General features: G+C 48.0%; 1 protein-coding gene across 1 annotated transcript; it reads left to right on the top strand.

Annotated features, from left to right (window-relative positions):
• The first annotated feature begins 17,756 nt into the window (after positions 1-17,756).
• LOC138667390 (oocyte zinc finger protein XlCOF29-like) lies at positions 17,757-18,392 on the top strand. Its single transcript, XM_069755619.1, has 2 exons — positions 17,757-17,884; positions 18,013-18,392. Exons 1-2 carry the CDS (start codon positions 17,807-17,809, stop codon positions 18,271-18,273), a joined length of 339 nt encoding a protein of 112 aa, XP_069611720.1. The 5' UTR covers positions 17,757-17,806; the 3' UTR covers positions 18,274-18,392.
• The last annotated feature ends 1,964 nt before the right edge of the window (positions 18,393-20,356 follow it).

Raw genomic sequence — 20,356 nt, 5'->3', positions numbered from 1 at the left:
ACCCACTCCTGGTTTTGGCTACAAATACTGATGAAAAATCCTGACAAAATCCTGATGCAATCCTGACGTGTGCACATACCCTTACTGATGACTTCAGGATCCTCAATCCAGAGCACAGTTAACAGGGCTGTCTGAGACCGGCTGGTCCAAAGGCACATCCAGAGTTCCCTTTGCAGATGGAAATAGTTGCCTACCACTAGCGCCTGTGTGTTGCAGTGCTTCCCTGCTGAGCATTCGGGATAGTCCTCACAACTTCTATTCTCGTTCTTTCTAATTCGTTCCAGTTCTTTCTAGTTTTCTGTCCCACAGGTATGTTATGGCTAGGACGCACCCGTTTGACGGGTAGGCTCGGAGCTCTTCCGGGACCCTAGAGACGCCCCTCTCCTCGCGTTGCCCCCTATGTCTGCTTAGGTGATGTAAGGTAGACAGCCAACCTATAATTAACTGTCCTGCGGAGTTTGAAGTAAGGCATAGAGTCCGTTACTTCCTCGGTGTTCCGGCCACCGGCTACGCGCCTCAGTAGGATGTTGCCGTTCTCCGGGCAAGACTCCTACTGGCTCTCCTTTGTGCTTGATCTCGTTTCTCACTGTTCCACAATATCCTTCGCTTCGTGTCTCTTTCTTAGGATACCGCCGCAAGGTAGTGCAGGCATTGTTCCGTAACGTTCTGTTCTGGTCGCTAGGTACCTGCCAGGTTCCCACGCCTGACAGGGCCCCCCCTGAATCTTCTCCCTGCAACACCCCCTGCCACGGGATGTTGCCTGAATCCAACCCAGTCAGTTTCTGATCTAACTTCCTATCCAACCCCTAGTTTTACCAGTGTGAGGAGTGGCCTAGTAAATAAAACTTTTTGCTCCCCCTAGTGGCCGGAGTGTGAAGTGTAATGTGTGCTGGTGATACCTGGTCAGAAGAACTCCTTTAGTGCCATCAGACGTACCATCACTCCCCTTAGTGGCAGAGCGACGTTACTGTAACGACCAGATCTCTGGGGCGCTGCATCCACATAGCCTTAAAGGGAACCTGTCACCCCGTTTTTTCAGTAGGAGATAAAAATACTGTTAAATAGGGCCTGAGCTGTGCATTACAATAGGGTATTTTTTGTCCCCCGATTCCCTACCTATGCTGCCGAAATACCTTACAAAAGTGGCCTTTTTCGCCTGTCAATAAGGCTGGTCAGGTCGGATGGGCGTGGTCACAGCACTGTTTCTTCCCCCACATCTTGCTTATGTTCCCGTTGGTGGCGTAGTGCTTCTCGCATGCGCAAGTGCCGAATGCACTGCGCAGCTGTACAAAAAGAGCGCGCTCGCCGCTATTCAGCGGTTTCTCGGTGGGCGCGGCCATCTTCCTGAGGCCGCGCGTGCGCAGATGGAGTCTACTGCTTCCCGGGGCTTCAGGAAAATGGCCGCGGGATGCCGCGCGTGCGCAGATGGACATCGCGGTGGCCATTTTCCTGAAGCCGAGTTCGAACTCGGCTTCAGGAAAATGGCCGCCGCGATGTCCATCTGCGCACGCGCGGCATCCCGCGGCCATTTTCCTGAAGCCGAGTTCGAACTCGGCTTCAGGAAAATGGCCGCCGCGATGTCCATCTGCGCACGCGCGGCATCCCGCGGCCATTTTCCTGAAGCCGAGTTCGAACTCGGCTTCAGGAAAATGGCCGCCGCGATGTCCATCTGCGCACGCGCGGCATCCCGCGGCCATTTTCCTGAAGCCCCGGGAAGCAGGAGACTCCATCTGCGCACGCGCGGCCTCAGGAAGATGGCCGCGCCCACCGAGAAACCGCTGAATAGCGGCGAGCGCGCTCTTTTAGTACAGCTGCGCAGTGCATTCGGCACTTGCGCATGCGAGAAGCACTACGCCACCAACGGGAACATAAGCACGATGTGGGGGAAGAAACAGCGCCGTGACCACGCCCATCCGACCTGACCAGCCTGATTGACAGGCGAAAAAGGCCACTTTTGTAAGGTATTTCGGCAGCATAGGTAGGGAATCGGGGGACAAAAAAAACCCTATTGTAATGCACAGCTCAGGCCCTATTTAACGGTATTTTTATCTCCTACTGAAAAAACGGGGTGACAGGTTCCCTTTAATATCAGGTAATACTTTATCTCTTCTGGGGATTTTCTATTTCACTTTATATCCGTTTGGGATATTTATTCGCTTTTCATTTCACCCTATTTCCTACAGCCAAAATCCACCATCCCTGTTATACAGGTAATTATTTGTTTACCGTTTGCACGCGTGGGACCATGTGGGATTATTCACCTTTACTATATAAGACCTCTGACTTACACTTGTTGTATACGTTAGATTTACTATAGGTTATGGTATTTTTTATGTATAGTAATTGTCACTATTTTTTATTTCACAGCTTCAATTTATTTTGTCACAGGATGATGATGTTATTTTAGGTTCTTCATAACATGCACCATTATGGTCCTTGATGTACATATGTGCACACATATATATGTGTTTATGGATGTATATTCATCTATTTCTTTAGCATCTATAGTCCGCTTCTGGTGTATGCCCTTTACATTATTATTATTATTATTATTATTATACATTTTTATAGCGCCATTTATTCCATGGCGCTTTACATGTGAATACGAGGCAAATATAGACAAATACATTAAACATGAGCAGATAACAGGCACACGGGTACATAAGGAGGGAGGACCCTGCCCGCGAGGGCTCACAGTCTGCAGGGGATGGGTGATGAAACACTAGGAGAGGGTAGGGCAGGTTGCGCGGCGGTTCAGTAACTTCAGGATCACTGCAGGCTGTAGGCTTGTCGGAAGAGGTGGGTCTTCAGGTTCTTTTAGACATTGAGACTTTTGATTGACCAGTTGATGTATTGATTTATTGATCTGGATTATTTTCTTATTTTGTGGTATTGTTTTGTAGATAAATACCTCGACAAAGGCTCTTTTGCCGAAATGTTGGTGTTAAGTATGACTGGTCACTATTTAAATAATGAAGAATTTTTGGCATTCATTTCCAGCGGTCCTTGGATTAGTCTATTATATTACATTATTTTTCTGAGGACAATTTTGCATTTTGGACGGTGATCTCCTTGATCTGTTTAGTGAAAGGGAATGTGTCACCCCAAAAATCGTATATGAGCTGCGGCCACCGGCATCAGGGGCTTATCTACAATCCCCCGATGTATCCTGAAACATAAGAAAAACAGGTTAGATTATACTCACCCAGGGGCGGTCCCAGTTCGGGTCCGATGGGTGTCGCGATCCGGGTCCGGCGCCTCCCATCTTCATGCAATGACGTCCTCTTCTTGTCTTCCTGCCGCGGCTCCAGTGCAGGCGTGCTTTGTCTGCCCTGTTGAGGGCAGAGCAAAGTACTGCAGTGCGCAGGCGCTGGGCCTCTCTGACTTTTCCCGGCACTTCGCACTGCAGTACTTTGCTCTGCCCTCAACAGGGCAGACAAAGCACGTCTGCGCTGGAGCCGCGGCAGAAAGGCAAGAAGAGGACGTGATCGTATGAAGGTGGGAGGCGCCGGATCTCGATACCCATCGGACCCGAACCGCACCGGGACCGCCCCTGGGTGAGTATAATCTAACCTATTTTTCTTATGTTTCAGGATACATCGGGGGGATTATCTACAGCATTACAGAATGCTGTAGATAAGCCCCTGATGCCGGTGGCCTTAGCTCATATACGATTTTTGGGGTGACAGATTCCCTTGAAGCCACCGGTAATTGGATGCAGGGCTCACATGACATAAAAACCTGAGCCCATGAAATGCAAGTGGTGACACTGCTGGAACCGCGCCAGCATGGGAGGTTTATAGAAGTGTTTATATTTTAAAGGGAACCAGTCACCCCCAAAATCGAAGGTGAGCTAAGCCCACCGGCATCAGGGGCTTATCTACAGCATTCTGGAATGCTTTAATGCTGTAGATAAGCCCCCGATGTATCCTGAAAGATGAGAAAAAGAGGTTAAATTATACTCAACTGGGCAGGTGGTAAGATCCGATGGGCGTCGCGGTCCGGTCGGGGGCCTCCCATCTTCATAGGATGATGTCCTCTTCTTGTCTTCACGCTGCGGCTCTGGCGCAGGCGTACTTTGTCTGCCCTGTTGAGGGCAGAGCAAAGTACTGAAGTGCGCAGGCGCCGGGCCTCTATGACCTTTGTCTGACCTCAACAGGGCAGACAAAGTACGCCTGTGCCGGAGCCTCAGCATGAAGACAAGAAGAGGACGTCATCGTAAGAAGATGGGAGGCCTCGGACCGGACCGCGAGACCCATCGGACCGGACAGCAGCGGGACCGCCCCTGGGTGAGAATAATCTATCCTCTTTTTCTCATCTTTCAGGATACATCGGGGGCTTATCTACAGCATTACAGAATGCTGTAGATAAGCCCCTGATGCCGGTGGGTTTAGCTCACCTTCCATTTTGGGGGTGACAGGTTCCCTTTAACAGGACTAAACATGAGGAATGAGAAGTCAAAATCCCACACAGGAGGAGAAGACATTGTCATACCTAGAGTGTGAAAAATGAATTACTGGAAAATAGTATTTTGTTGACCATCAAAAATAACTCTATACTATATACTCTATACTAAACTATATACGTTATTGACAAATTGTATAAAACATATAACAGACAGACGTATAATTGAATGAGAGAGGGACATTACTTTAGAACTTACTATATTTCTTAGACTATAAGACACATTTTTTTATTAGATAATTTTATTAAGAAAATTACACAATACTTTTTAGAAAGAGACATCAGTAGAACAAACATATTTTCAATGTTACATGGTATCATTATATGTCATTGTTCTACATAAAATATAATAAAGTTGTCATCTTCTTCCAAGGAATCGATTTTATTTTTCATTCAAACTAATACAACCCCCTCCCCGATAACACTCCAGATAAATCTGTATTCATAGTATTATTTTTTTTATGATGTGAATACATTAGAATATCTGTATTTAAGTTATCATAATTACTGTAGTTTGCATGTGTACTCGCCCTACTTATATCATTTAACCTGGATTGATGATACTACAAGTGTTCCTGAAGCCAGAAATTGCCATGTTATTTCTCAGGAGTATTCCAGATGGTAGGCCTGGAACATTCATCCAGGATCCCCAGTGTTGTCAAATTTCCAACCAAATAATATTGTTTTGCTTATTTATTAACTCATTAACTGTCGGTGGTTGAGCATCTGTCCAATGTTGTGCAATAAGTTTGCGAGCTTGATACAATGTTCGCGAAAGACCTACAGCTATTGTGGATTCAAAACTTCCGTAATCAGCATCACATCTGCTTCCTATTTTAATGTAGCTGCCAGGTGATGGTCTCCCATGTGAGACTGTGAGAGAGTTTCTGATAGATGTTTGAAATTAAGCCGGTCGTGTATTTTGCCGCTGCTATTGAGTCTAGTAAATATTTTTTCAGTATATCCTGTTCCGCAGCGCTAAACTAAGCTAGATCTGCATGCCTAAGTTGTAGGTATCGAAAGAAGAGGCAGTGAGGCAATCCAAACTCTTGTGTAGTTTGTTAGGGTATGTGCACATGTTGCAGATTTGGCCCTGTGGATCCGCAGCAGTTTTCCATACTGTGTACAGTACCATGTAAACCCATGGAAAACAAAATCCCCAGTGCACATGCTGCTGAAAATTCCTCGCATAAACGCAGCGGTTTCTTTTCCGCAGCATGTCAATTCTTTGTGCGGATTCCACAGCGTTTTACACCTATTCCATAATCGGAATGAGCAAGTGTAAAACGCTGGCGAATTCCGCACAAAATCCGCAGGGAATCTGCACGGAAAAATCCACAATGGAATCTGCAATATGTGCACATACCCTTAAAGCCTTTAAGTGTTCCATTTCCTACTAACTGATCTAAAGTCTGAATTCGCCTTGATTCCCAACCTCTGAAACCAGTAAATTTATCAAAGTCCCCCAGTCCCTGATTTTGTCATAATGGGGTAAAATTAGAGTATTCCCTTATCCCCAACAGTTTCTCCTCTAGCCCACACGTTGTTCATCATTGCTAAGGTCAGTGTCTGGGGTCTTTCTCCTTCCAGAGGCTGCAGCTCCCACGTGGCAGCTGGGCCTCTCTGTCTGCTCTCTCAGACTTCCTTCTCCTTCTGTGTCTCTCCCAGACTCGCTAACTCCTCCTCTAGACCAGGACATATATCCATATTTGAGGGAAGCTCCCCTGAATCTGGGTCCTAAGCGCCCCCTCCTGGTCTGGATTTGGAATATGTTGCATGTGAGTGCCTTACCTGATAAAGGGAATTCCATTACCTCTGAGCATGATATCACCCTCCCCGAAAGGAAGGCAACATCACTGCAACAACTGGTTACCTGGGGTGTTGCAGGTGCTTTTCTGCAAATCAGATAGGACGACTTCACTGTATTGAAGGGAGGATGTATGGGTCATGGATCGCAAGATTTTGGCCAACAACCTCCTTCTTTCAGTAGGATCATTGAAGATGGGTCGTGGCTGGGTCTTCTAGCATGACAATGACCCAAAACACACAGCAAGAGCAACTAAGAAGTGGCCCCATAAGAAGCATTTCAAAGTCCTGGCCTATCCAGTCTCCAGACCTGAAACAAATAGAAAATCTTTGGAGAGAGCTGAATATCAATGTTACACATCGACAGCCCCGAAACTGGAAAGATTTGGAGAAGATCTGTATGGAGGAATGGGTCAAAATCCCTGCTGCAGTGTGTGCAAACTTGGTCAAGGACTACAGGAAATGTCTGACCTCTGTAATTTCAAACAAAGGTTTCTGTACCAAATATTAATAAAGTTATCCACTACCCTAATTAGTTTCATTTTTTATTCATTAATTTATTATGTGCCAGTAAATGCATCCATACTCTTATTGTAGATATATACCTTTAAGGCTATGTGCACACGTCAAAAATTTCCTGAACCTAACCGGACATTTTCTGCAAGAAATCCGCATGCGTTTTTTGCGTGTTTTTTTTCCGGAGCTTACCAATGCATTAAATAGTGGGAAAAACGCGAAAAATCTGCAAAATTAATGAACATGATGCTTTTTTAACGCAATGCGTTTTTTTGCGGGAAAAAAATGCATCATGTGCACAAAAATTGCAGAATGCATCATAATTGATGGGATGCATATGTATGCGTTTTGTATGCGTTTTTTTAGCGGAAAAAAACGCGAAAATCCTGAACGAGTGTACACAGCCTATCATGCAGATAGCATCACTTGGTGTCTGCCAGATCCAACTCTGATGTTAATCAATCACTTCTTGTCCCCAGGCGTACTGTGTTCTAATACTACAAGCTCCATTATGCGTTGCAGTGGCCTGTGAGCCAGCACTTAGCACGTCTTCTCCATTTTCCACACATATATACTGTATATATATATGTGTATACATAGACATATGCACACACATTTCCTATTATTTTGCTTGTTTGTCACATGTACATGTGTCAGATCACCAAACAAAAGTAAATCTTAGACAAAGATAACACAAAATACAGTTTTAAAATGAAGGTCTTTATTATTACAGGAAAAAGAAATCCAAACCTACACAGCCCTGTGTGAAAAAGTGATTGCCTCCTAAACCTAATAACTGGTTGGGCCGCCCTTAGCAGCAACAACTGCAATCAAGTGTTTGCGATAACTGGCAATGAGTTTCTGGAGTTATTTTGGCCACTCATCTTTGTAGAATTTCCAAGCATGAACCGCCTTTCTAAGGTCATGACACAACATCTCAATCGCCTAGCTCCCAACCAACCCGGATTCAGCTGGACTGTCCTGTCACATCTCAGCTGTTCTCCCAACTTCTATACTCACCTCTCCAACGTTTTCATTGCTCCCATAGCTCCTCCTCGGCGGGTGGGGCTGCTTCTCTCTGCTGAGTGCATACATTAAATGTAATATTCACTTCCTCTCCCTCCAGTGATTGGTCTCCCCAGGACTATGAACTTCCATCTCAGTGTCTGCTGGCTGTTGCTTTACCAATGAGCCAAAGCTCACAATGCTGGAGATGGGAGAATTTGGTCATATTGACCGCTATATTGGACTCAGAAGAAGACTATACACATCCATAGCAATACATTGTGTATACAGTTGTGCTCAAAAGTTTACATACCCCGGCATAAATGGCTTCACCCAAATACTAACCATGAGGGGAGAAAAAGTTTTGGTGTTATCATTCATATTCTCTGAAAAAAGGCCAAGAAAGCAAAAATTCTGCCGGGGTATGTAAACTTTTGAGCACAACTGTATAACAATGTATTTTTGGCGCCTGTATAATGAGGTGAAGACAAATATTTTTTATGGTGCCTGTATACTGAGGTGAAGAAAAATACCATATTTTTCGGACTATAAGATGCACCGGACCATAAGACGCACCCCAAATTTGGGGTGAAAATAACAGAAAAAAAGATTTTTTATAAGATGGGGGTCCGTCTTATTGTCCAAATTTAAAGTAATCTTACCTGAGGGCTGGAGGTGGCAGAGCAGGGTCACAGGAGGCATGGTGTCGGCAGAGATGCGGTGGGCAATATGGCGTGCACCTGAGCAGGGTCCCTTCCTGTTTAGGTGGGCGACGCCATGGCCTGGTGTCCATGGGGGGGTTGCAGCAGTGCTGTGGCGGCGGCAGAGGTGCAGGGATGATGAGGCGCAGTGAGCGGTATGGCGTGAGCAGGGTCCCTTCCAAAGGTAAGGTGACGCAGCGGTATCTAAGGTGAGCAGCAGAGCCGGGTGAATCATGGCTTTATCGGTGGCAGCGGCCATCTTCCTGAGGCCGCGCGTACGCAGATGAAGTGCTCTGCTTCCCGGGGCTTCAGGAAAATGGCCGCGGGAGGCCGCGTGTGCGCAGATGGAGATCGCGGCGGCCATTTTCCTGAAGCCGAGTTCACAGATTTAGATCTTGGCTTCAGGAAAATATTAAGCATCACAAATCAGTAATTAACCCGGACATATTGGTTTCAATATAATCGCAACGACCCGCACAACACAGCGATCAGATTATTTACAGGAATCGGTAAATTATGGGGGAAAAAAGGCGTAATTGATATTTTTCTCTATTAAACCCATAAAATACTGTAATAAAAGTGTAATGCTGAGGTCGTGTTCACATGTAGCCTAAATGCCGAGTTCTTTCTTCTGCATGTGTCCGCACCAGATTTTTTTCCCCATATTTGATGCGTTTTTTGGGCAGATATTTAGCCGCGTTTAACACTTTTTTAACAGTACAGAAAAGCTTTGATTCTGCACTTAAAAATGTAACGGTGTTTTTTCTCTTCATACATTTTTTTTCTTGTTACGTTTTTTTCAGAAGAAGCTTATAGAGAAAAAATGCATCAAACCCCAGAGTTCAGCAGCGTCTTCAGACCACAGAGAGCGGAGATTTCATGGAATCACGTCCACTCTGCTGTGAAATTTAGACCTTGTTCCCATGTAGAATAAATGCTGCGGATTTTCTGCTGTTTTTTTTCATAAAAATTCTGCTGTTTAACTGTCCAAGCAAAGTGGATGAGATTCCATGAGAACTGCGCCGCTATTAGGATCCAGAAATCAGTATCTCACATTATGTAACAGTCAGTATTTCTCTATATTCTTGTGTCTCCTCCTGTTACAGCTGTTCTTCCTTCCCTTCTTTCCTTGCCTTTCCCATTCCCTTCCTCCGGCCTCTTAAATGTTTTATATATAAGGTCTTATACCTGTACTGTAACCCCTTCCCCTGCCTATCCTGTACAGACAAATATTTTTCAGTTTCCTTCTATCCCTATCATTTTCCCCATTTTCCTTAGTAAACCATATTTCCCTCCCCCTTCTCATCCTTAACCCTTTCCATCCTGTATTTTGCCTACGTCTTTCATCCCTTTATATTTCCCTTTTTTGCTGCTATTTAGTCCCTGTTTGCGTCTATATTACTAGGTGTCCACCAGGTCTTCGCTAGAGCTACTGGTGGAGAGGACAGGCTGGACAGCCGATAGTGCCCAGGACTGAAGCAGCTGATCGGGGGTCGGAGACACAAGTGTGAGGTACAACAGGCAACACAGCCCAACCACTAGCAGTATGAACTGCCTAGGAACCAACATTCAGCAGAGTGGTGGGTGGAGCTGCCTAATATAGGACCTGCCGGGATAGGCTGGGGAACCCAATCTCTGAAGGACACAGCAGGGTTATATTCCTGTAGAGACTGGCCAATCCTGCCATAAGGCCAAATATAAGCAACATACTGAGAAGCCGTGCGGTGACCATAGTGAGTAGGGAGGTGCTGAGAGGGCAGGTGAGGTACCACCGTGACACCTGGTTAGGAGCCCACTTAGATGTTTCCCCCTGAGCTGAACCCCTCGTTGCGCCTCAGAACAAATGTAATATTATCTTCAAAACCAAGTGGTAAAGAAATCAGTGACACCTGTGGGATAAAAATGCCCATTACACCCTGAGATGACTTCCCTGGTGGGTACAGGGTCCAAATTGGGGTCACTTTAGGGGGTTGTATGTCTTCACACACCACAGGGGCTTTGTAATTGGCCCCCGCAAGCGAGGACTGCCAAATTACTGCTCCAAAAGCAGGAGGGTCACTGTTCTTGCAGCCACACATTATTCCAGACAAATGTACAATCCAGAAACCAAACGGTGATTCTTCCCTCCGGAGCTGCGAGATCTCCTGCCACATTCTGGGGGTCGCCTCATTCTCCAGAAATTGCTTTATAAATTGTGCAGCGTCCTATAAGATATTCCTGCCCACAGCGTCCCCATCCAGCGAGTGTCTGAGAAAGGTCATTACACCAAAACGTCACGAAGTTCACGTTATATGGACTGCTCTGTACACATACGGCTCTGCTCCATACACCTCATACACATGCAGCTCCGCGCTGTATACCTCGTACACACACGGCTCTGCTCCGTACACCTCGCACACCTGCAGCTCCGCTCCATACACATACACCTCGTACACATGCAGCTCCGCTCTGTACACCTCGTACACATGCAGTTCCGCTCCGTACACCTTGTACACATGCAGCTCCGCTCCTACACCTTGTACACATGCAGCTCCGCTCCGTACACCTCGTACACATGCAGCTCTGCTCCGTACACCTCGCACACATGCAGCTCCGCTCCGTACACCTCGTACAATGCAGCTCCACTCCATACACCTCGTACACACACGCTCTGCTCCGTACACCTCGCACACATGCAGCTCCGCTCCGTACACCTCGTACAATGCAGCGCCACTCCATATACCTCGTACACACACGCTCTGCTCCGTACACCTCGCACACATGCAACTCCTCTCCGTACACCTCGTACACATGCAGCTCTGCTCTGTACACCTCGCACACATGCAGCTCCGCTCCGTACACCTCGTACAATGCAGCTCCACTCCATACACCTCGTACACACACGCTCTGCTCCGTACACCTCGCACACATGCAGCTCCGCTCCGTACACCTCGTAACATGCAGCTCTGCTCCATACACCCCGCACACATGCAGCTCCGCTCCATACACCTCGTACAATGCAGCTCCACTCCATACACCTCGTACACACACGCTCTGCTCCGTACACCTCGCACACATGCAGCTCCGCTCCGTACACCTCGTACAATGCAGCTCCGCTCCGTACACCTCGTACACATGCAGCTCCGCTCCTACACCACGTACACACACGCTCTGCTCCATACACCTCGTACACATGCAGCTTTGCTCCGTACACCTCATAAACATGCAGCTCTGCTCCGTACACCTCGCACACATGCAGCTCCGCTCCGTACACCTCGTACAATGCAGCTCCACTCCATACACCTCGTACACATGCAGCTCCGCTCTGTACACCTCGTAAACATGCAGCTCCGCTCCGTACACCTCGCACACATGCAGCTCCGCTCCGTACACCTCCTACACATGCAGCTCCGCTTCGTACACATGCAGCTCCGCTTTGTACACCTCATACATGCACAACTCTGCTCCATACACCTCGTACATGCACGGCTCCGCTCCATACACCTCGTACACATGCAGCTCCGTTCCGTACACCTCACACACACGTCGCTCTGCTCCATACACCTTGCACACACGTGGCTCCGTTCTGTACAAATGCAGCTGCACTCCGTACACCCACTACACACGTGGCAATGCTCCGTACACCTCGTAAACACACAGCTCCACTCTGTACAACTCGTATACACACAGCTCCGCACACCCAGTACACATGTGGCAACGCTCCATACACCTCATACACACGCGGCTCTGCTCCGTACATTTCGTACATGTGCAGCTCCTCTCCGCACACTTCGCACACGTGCGGCAATGCTCCGTACACCTTGTACACACGCGGCTCCACTCCGTACACGTGCGGCAATGCTCCGTACACCTTGTACACACGCGGCTCCACTCCGTACATGTGCGGCTCCACTCTGTACACCTCATACACACACGCGGCTCCGCTCCATACACCTCGTACACATGCAGCTCTGCTCCGTACACCTCGCACACATGCAGCTCCGCTCCGTACACCTCGTACAATGCAGCTCCACTCCATACACCTCGTACACACACGCTCTGCTCCGTACACCTCGCACACATGCAGCTCCGCTCCGTACACCTCGTACAATGCAGCGCCACTCCATATACCTCGTACACACACGCTCTGCTCCGTACACCTCGCACACATGCAGCTCCTCTCCGTACACCTCGTACACATGCAGCTCTGCTCTGTACACCTCGCACACATGCAGCTCCGCTCCGTACACCTCGTACAATGCAGCTCCACTCCATACACCTCGTACACACACGCTCTGCTCCGTACACCTCGCACACATGCAGCTCCGCTCCGTACACCTCGTAACATGCAGCTCTGCTCCATACACCCCGCACACATGCAGCTCCGCTCCATACACCTCGTACAATGCAGCTCCACTCCATACACCTCGTACACACACGCTCTGCTCCGTACACCTCGCACACATGCAGCTCCGCTCCGTACACCTCGTACAATGCAGCTCCGCTCCGTACACCTCGTACACATGCAGCTCCGCTCCTACACCACGTACACACACGCTCTGCTCCATACACCTCGTACACATGCAGCTTTGCTCCGTACACCTCATAAACATGCAGCTCTGCTCCGTACACCTCGCACACATGCAGCTCCGCTCCGTACACCTCGTACAATGCAGCTCCACTCCATACACCTCGTACACATGCAGCTCCGCTCTGTACACCTCGTAAACATGCAGCTCCGCTCCGTACACCTCGCACACATGCAGCTCCGCTCCGTACACCTCCTACACATGCAGCTCCGCTTCGTACACATGCAGCTCCGCTTTGTACACCTCATACATGCACAACTCTGCTCCATACACCTCGTACATGCACGGCTCCGCTCCATACACCTCGTACACATGCAGCTCCGTTCCGTACACCTCACACACACGTCGCTCTGCTCCATACACCTTGCACACACGTGGCTCCGTTCTGTACAAATGCAGCTGCACTCCGTACACCCACTACACACGTGGCAATGCTCCGTACACCTCGTAAACACACAGCTCCACTCTGTACAACTCGTATACACACAGCTCCGCACACCCAGTACACATGTGGCAACGCTCCATACACCTCATACACACGCGGCTCTGCTCCGTACATTTCGTACATGTGCAGCTCCTCTCCGCACACTTCGCACACGTGCGGCAATGCTCCGTACACCTTGTACACACGCGGCTCCACTCCGTACACGTGCGGCAATGCTCCGTACACCTTGTACACACGCGGCTCCACTCCGTACATGTGCGGCTCCACTCTGTACACCTCATACACACACGCGGCTCCGCTCCATACACCTCACACACACGGCTCTGCTACATCCACACAGTAAACCCCTCCTGACACCACACATTAACTTCCCCTCATCCAACACCATGACAACCAGCACAGCAGAGTCCTGCATACACTGAGGCCCCTGATCATGTGACCCCTGACTCCTCCCTTCCTGTGACCTTATCCCAGGTCCTGTGCGCACAGAACAGCCATTCGGCTCGTCTGCTGGAGTTGCTCCTTTAAGAACAAGTACGTTGCAAAAAGTTGAACAATTCCCCCATTTAGGCCAGGTTCAAATTGCGTTAACAGCAGCCCGTTCAACACATGCGTTACCGGGCTGCTGTTAACGCAAGTGCCGACTTGTCATACCGCTAGCGCAGATAGAGCTAGCAGATGCTCTATCTGCGCTAGCAGTGACAGACTCAGAACCGCTGCAGCCTGCGTCTCAGGGTCCGTCACTCAATGACAGCACATTGTGGGCGTGCGCTAGCGATGCGTCTGAAATTGGACTAAATGGCGGTGTTAACGGATTACGTTACACCGCGTTATGCCACTGTGTAACGTAGTCTGTCTAACTGACGCCAAAATCATTATGTCAACCTGGCCTAAGTGATTGGATCCCCCAGATCTTTGATAGATCTTAGTGATGTTACAGACGGGAGTTTCCGGAGCGCTGGATTCAGGGCAGTCCTAGTGTGACTGAGCCGTGCGCCTCCATCTATAGTTCTGTTGTGGTAGGTGGTGGAGCCGCTCTTTCCTCTGCATTGTTGGTAGTGAAATAAACTTGTCCATTGTCAGGATGGACGCTGAGATGACGTCTAGTCGGTTGTGTGACGCAGGTCTCCTGGCAGTGTGCTGTGGGCGCGCGCTCCGGCCGAACACAGGGGCAGCATCTGCACGTCTGCAAACATCCTCAGCCAATAGCTGGGAGACGGATGTGTCAGAGGCTGCAGACCGTTGCACTGCATCTGTCTGCAGAAGGTCTCAGTAGTTTGCTTTGCAGACGAGTGGCCACCTCCCCGATGCTAATGGCCGCACCTGGACGTCAGTGTGATATACTTGCTGCTGGCAAGTGCGGGTGATATTTTCTATTTGCACTTCCCTGTTGAGGCTTGGAGCTGAAGCGATCGCCTAGAGTCCTCTGTGGAGGTTGAAGGATGACAGTGTTTCTCTCTGAGTCTACTCATGCTAAGTTTCCCCTTGTTTTTTATATCCTAGCTGTCTTTAGCGGTAGTGGAGAGTGACTAGTGCTCATTCTATCCTTTCCATGCAGCGATTATTGCAAGGGTCAGGCAGGGATTAGATATCATACTTGGCGATAGGTGTGGAACCTATGTAAGGATGATAGGGCAGACAGGGTGACGTTAGATCTTTCTAGGGGTCTTCACTCCCCTTCCCTAGCGTTTGGTTCCCTTATCCCTTTATGTTCCACTTAGCCTTTCCTTCACGTTGCATGACAGAGACGTTTGATATTTAAGGCACCCTCCATTATTGGGAGGTACCTTAGCAACTTTAGTAATCAGTGTGTTTTCTGCTACTTAGTTGTAAGGTCCCTGTACTGCTCCCTTAACCTGATCCTGTCCACCATGCTTGCCCTGTTTGAACCTGATCATGTGCATACTTCTGTAACCTGCTCCTGAGCCCATCCTGCATCTACCAGAACCTGATACATCTTGTGCGCACCTTTACCGCTACCCTCACCAGTGCAGTCTGAACCTGCACCTGTGTGATCCTGTACCCGAGTCCGTCCTGTGTTCCTGACCGTATCTTGTCAGTTTCCTATCCTGTACCCGTCCTTTTACCAGCCGTACAGTCCTGATCCAGAACTTATTCTGTCTTTGTGTGGTGCTCTGCTTAGATATTCATACTGATGGCTTCTGACAGGTCACTGATCCCTCACTGACCTGCCCCCTATTTTACATACTGAATATAATATATTTAAAAAAAAAAAAAAGGACCTTCAGCAGGCAGGGGCTGGCAGCGACGACGCCTGCGCTGTAGCATGATCGCATCTATAATGTCCTCTTAATTATTTTATTTGGTGACATAAACTTATTCAGGAAAAAAAAATAAAATTCTCTCTCAAAATGGCACCGCCTGTGTAGTGGCATCTATTGGTGATCTGCTAGATCCATCCATCTTGCTGGATTCCATTTTTTTTCCTCTAACAAAATGGCACGGTCAGCGCCTGTGCAGTAACATCCTCCAGATCGCTGATAGATGCTACTGCACAGGTGCGGCCGGCGCAATTTTGAGAAGTTTTTTTTCTGAATAAGTTTATATCACAAAATAAAATAATTGAATGGACATTATAGATGTGATCATGCTATGGTGCAGGCACCGGCCCCTGCCTGCTGAATGTGCATTTATTTTTTTCAAAACCTATTATGTTCAGTATGTAAAATAGGGGGAAGGTCAGTGAGGGATCAGTGACCTGTCATAAGCCATCAGTATGAATATGTAAGCAGATCACCGCATAAAGCCCCACTCACAGACCGCCCCGAACCACGAGAATCTCATTATCTGAAAATTGCAAATAAATATTAAACAACTACCAGATGGATTTCATCACCAGGTATCGATGTAATCAGTATAACGGCACGGAGCTAGATAGATGTAAAAAAGAAAACTAAATAGTGTAAAATAATAAATCTCCTCATTTTTCCCTTACATAGTAACATAGTAACATAGTTAGTAAGGCCGAAAAAAGACATTTGTCCATCCAGTTCAGCCTATATTCCATCATAATAAATCCCCAGCTCTACGTCCTTCTACAGAACCTAATAATTGTATGATACAATATTGTTCTGCTCCAGGAAGACATCCAGGCCTCTCTTGATCCCCTCGACTGAGTTCGCCATCACCACCTCCTCAGGCAAGCAATTCCAGATTCTCACTGCCCTAACAGTAAAGAATCCTCTTCTATGTTGGTGGAAAAACCTTCTCTCCTCCAGACGCAAAGAATGCCCCCTTGTGCCCGTCACCTTCCTTGGTATAAACAGATCCTCAGCGAGATATTTGTATTGTCCCCTTATATACTTATACATGGTTATTAGATCGCCCCTCAGTCGTCTTTTTTCTAGACTAAATAATCCTAATTTCGCTAATCTATCTGGGTATTGTAGTTCTCCCATCCCCTTTATTAATTTTGTTGCCCTCCTTTGTACTCTCTCTAGTTCCATTATATCCTTCCTGAGCACCGGTGCCCAAAACTGGACACAGTACTCCATGTGCGGTCTAACTAGGGATTTGTACAGAGGCAGTATAATGCTCTCATCATGTGTATCCAGACCTCTTTTAATGCACCCCATGATCCTGTTTGCCTTGGCAGCTGCTGCCTGGCACTGGCTGCTCCAGGTAAGTTTATCATTAACTAGGATCCCCAAGTCCTTCTCCCTGTCAGATTTACCCAGTGGTTTCCCATTCAGTGTGTAATGGTGATATTGATTCCTTCTTCCCATGTGTATAACCTTACATTTATCATTGTTAAACCTCATCTGCCACCTTTCAGCCCAAGTTTCCAACTTATCCAGATCCATCTGTAGCAGAATACTATCTTCTCTTGTATTAACTGCTTTACATAGTTTTGTATCATCTGCAAATATCGATATTTTACTGTGTAAACCTTCTACCAGATCATTAATGAATATGTTGAAGAGAACAGGTCCCAATACCGACCCCTGCGGTACCCCACTGGTCACAGCGACCCAGTTAGAGACTATACCATTTATAACCACCCTCTGCTTTCTATCACTAAGCCAGTTACTAACCCATTTACACACATTTTCCCCCAAACCAAGCATTCTCATTTTGTGTACCAACCTCTTGTGCGGCACGGTATCAAACGCTTTGGAAAAATCGAGATATACACGTCCAATGACTCCAGTAATTGTATTATTACACAGGATTCTTATGATGTTACATCAGCTCATCTTCTCATTCAGGTCTCTACAATATTGGATCCTCTCAGTGAAGATCTTCTATAGAAGAGAATTTTCCTGATTTACCGATCAAGGATGGATATGGACAGAGACAAGATGGCGGAGAGGATATTACACCTCACCCTAGAGATCCTCTTCCGTCTTACTGGAGAGGTGAGAGATTCTGATGACGTCACATTACATCATTCTTATCTATGGGAATAACAGATGGACAGAACTGGAGTGGTGAGGAATCTGGAATGTCTGTAGTGAGATTTATTAATGTGTCTCTCCATAACCAGGATTACACAGTAGTGAAGAAGACCTCTAGTGAGCGCTGTCAGGACCCTGTGTCTGAGGGATGGGGAAGACCCCTAAGCCTTATCACGGGGCCTTCACCTCACCTGATACATGAGGACATCAATGACCAGAAGATCCTAGAATTCATCTACAAGATAATTGAGCTGCTGACTGGAGAGGTGACACTGCTGGGAATGCTGGGACAAAACACAGTAACGCTGGAGGCGTGGCTATGTAAGCTAGGAGAGAAGACGCACCTTTAGGAGGCTCCGATCATCCAGACCTGAATCCGGCCATTAATCCCCCTGAACTGCAGCTTACACCGGCTGAAACGGTGCCCTGAGACCTCGGGAGACCGGCGACTCCTCGGGCAGCGTCGGTGGAATCCTGGAGAGCCAGTATCTGTGGCGGCCTGGAAGAGCGGCAAACTCCCTGAGCTGCGGCGGCCATCTTTGAGCGCGGCTCCGGCGGGCAGGACGCAGCGCCGGCGGCGGCCGAAGCCGGGTGGATCCCCTGGGAGTGTGGCAGACATCTGCAAACAGCGGGGACGCTGTGGAACACCGGAGAGCAAGAGGCAGGTGCCGGGTCTGGAGCGGTGGGCGGGCCCTGGGAGACGGCGGCCATTACTACAGCGCACTCTCCAGCAGCAAGGAGAGAGGCGCTATACAGCACGATTGCGGTGCAATTCAGGGGGTGAGCTACCGGCCTGAAATAATAAAGGGGGCAGAGCGGTGTGTGCCCTGAAAAATTGGGCCCTGCACCCCCCTTATCAAAAAACCCCTGCTGGCACCATAACTTTGGAGGGATCGTTCCCCCTCCCTGCTGTTCTGCCTGGGGAGCTGTGGCTGCTCTGGGACACGGTGCCTGGGCAAATTCCTAAATTGATACTTTTGCAAATATCTGAGACTCTTTGCCTGGCTTGTTGCCTCTTTGGGGTGCATCCCGGTGTTTGGCCCTGTCCGCAGAGGCGTAGCTAGAGCTTTTGCCGCCCGGGGCTGATCCCGAGTTTGGCGCCCCCCCCCCATCCCCCCCCCCCCCCCAGCTCAATACACACAAAGGTTACCAAAAATTGTTTTCCTGTTTTGTAGAACTTAAACTGGGCCTAATGGTGTCACCCCCACATGCCACACCTGTGACTTAATACCACCACACCATGACCAGGCCACAGTGACCGAATAATACTACATACAAGGGACAAATACCACCGCACCATTTCCAGACCACATATTACCACCACATAGTGACTGAATACTACAATACTGATCAGTAATAAAAAAAAAACCACAATACTATCACCATAAGTGCCAGTATTCACAGGAGATCTGTACTTAGTATGCAGTGTGTGTACAGGCAGAGGCGTAGCTAGAGCTTTTGCCGCCCGGGGCTGATCCCGAGTTTGGCGCCCACCCCCCATCCCCCCCCCAGCTCAATACACACAAAGGTTACCAAAAATGGTTTTCCTGTTTTGTAGAACTTAAACTGGGCCTAATGGTGTCACCCCCACATGCCACACCTGTGACTTAATACCACCACACCATGACCAGGCCACAGTGACCGAATAATACTACATACAAGGGACAAATACCACCGCACCATTTCCAGACCACATATTACCACCACATAGTGACTGAATACTACAATACTGATCAGTAATAAAAAAAAAACCACAATACTATCACCATAAGTGCCAGTATTCACAGGAGATCTGTACTTAGTATGCAGTGTGTGTACAGGTAATACAGAGATCACTGGTGACATTATACACAGGACCTCTATATAGTATACAGTGTATAGTGTCAGTGTATAGGTAACACTGACTCACCAGTGACGTCTCTAGGTGAAGTCCTTCATCTTTCATCCAGCACAGACCGCCATCATTCCTTCCAGCCAGGACTCGTTTCTGCAGGAAATAACACAGTTATCTCGAGCTCCGCTTGCAGAACACATTACTTAATTTTTCACAACTTCTACATTACACCACATGAAGAAAAAAAGGTGATATAGTGTCACTCTGCACAGTAACAGGACCGCCCCCCCATTTAAAACAGTATACTCAAAAAATAAAATAAATACATCACTGCAGTAACAATATCCCTTAATTATCCCCTATGGTAATAATATTCCCCACCCTGGCCCCGTTTATCTCATTCCTGGCTCCAGCCATATGTTGTCGTATCCTGCCCTCATGAGTATCCATTCTACCCCATATGATCTCCCCATCCTGCCCCACCAGCCTCCATCGTATCCGTCCTGCCCCATGATCCAATCCTGCCCCGTGTCTCCAATCATGCCCCGTATCTACATTCTGCCCATGCCTCAAGTCCTGCCCCCAGTGTGTCCAGCATA

The sequence above is a fragment of the Ranitomeya imitator genome, chromosome 2, assembly GCF_032444005.1.
Source record: "Ranitomeya imitator isolate aRanImi1 chromosome 2, aRanImi1.pri, whole genome shotgun sequence".
Classification (NCBI taxonomy): Eukaryota; Metazoa; Chordata; class Amphibia; order Anura; family Dendrobatidae; genus Ranitomeya; species Ranitomeya imitator.
This window is presented reverse-complemented; position numbering and strand designations above follow the sequence as displayed.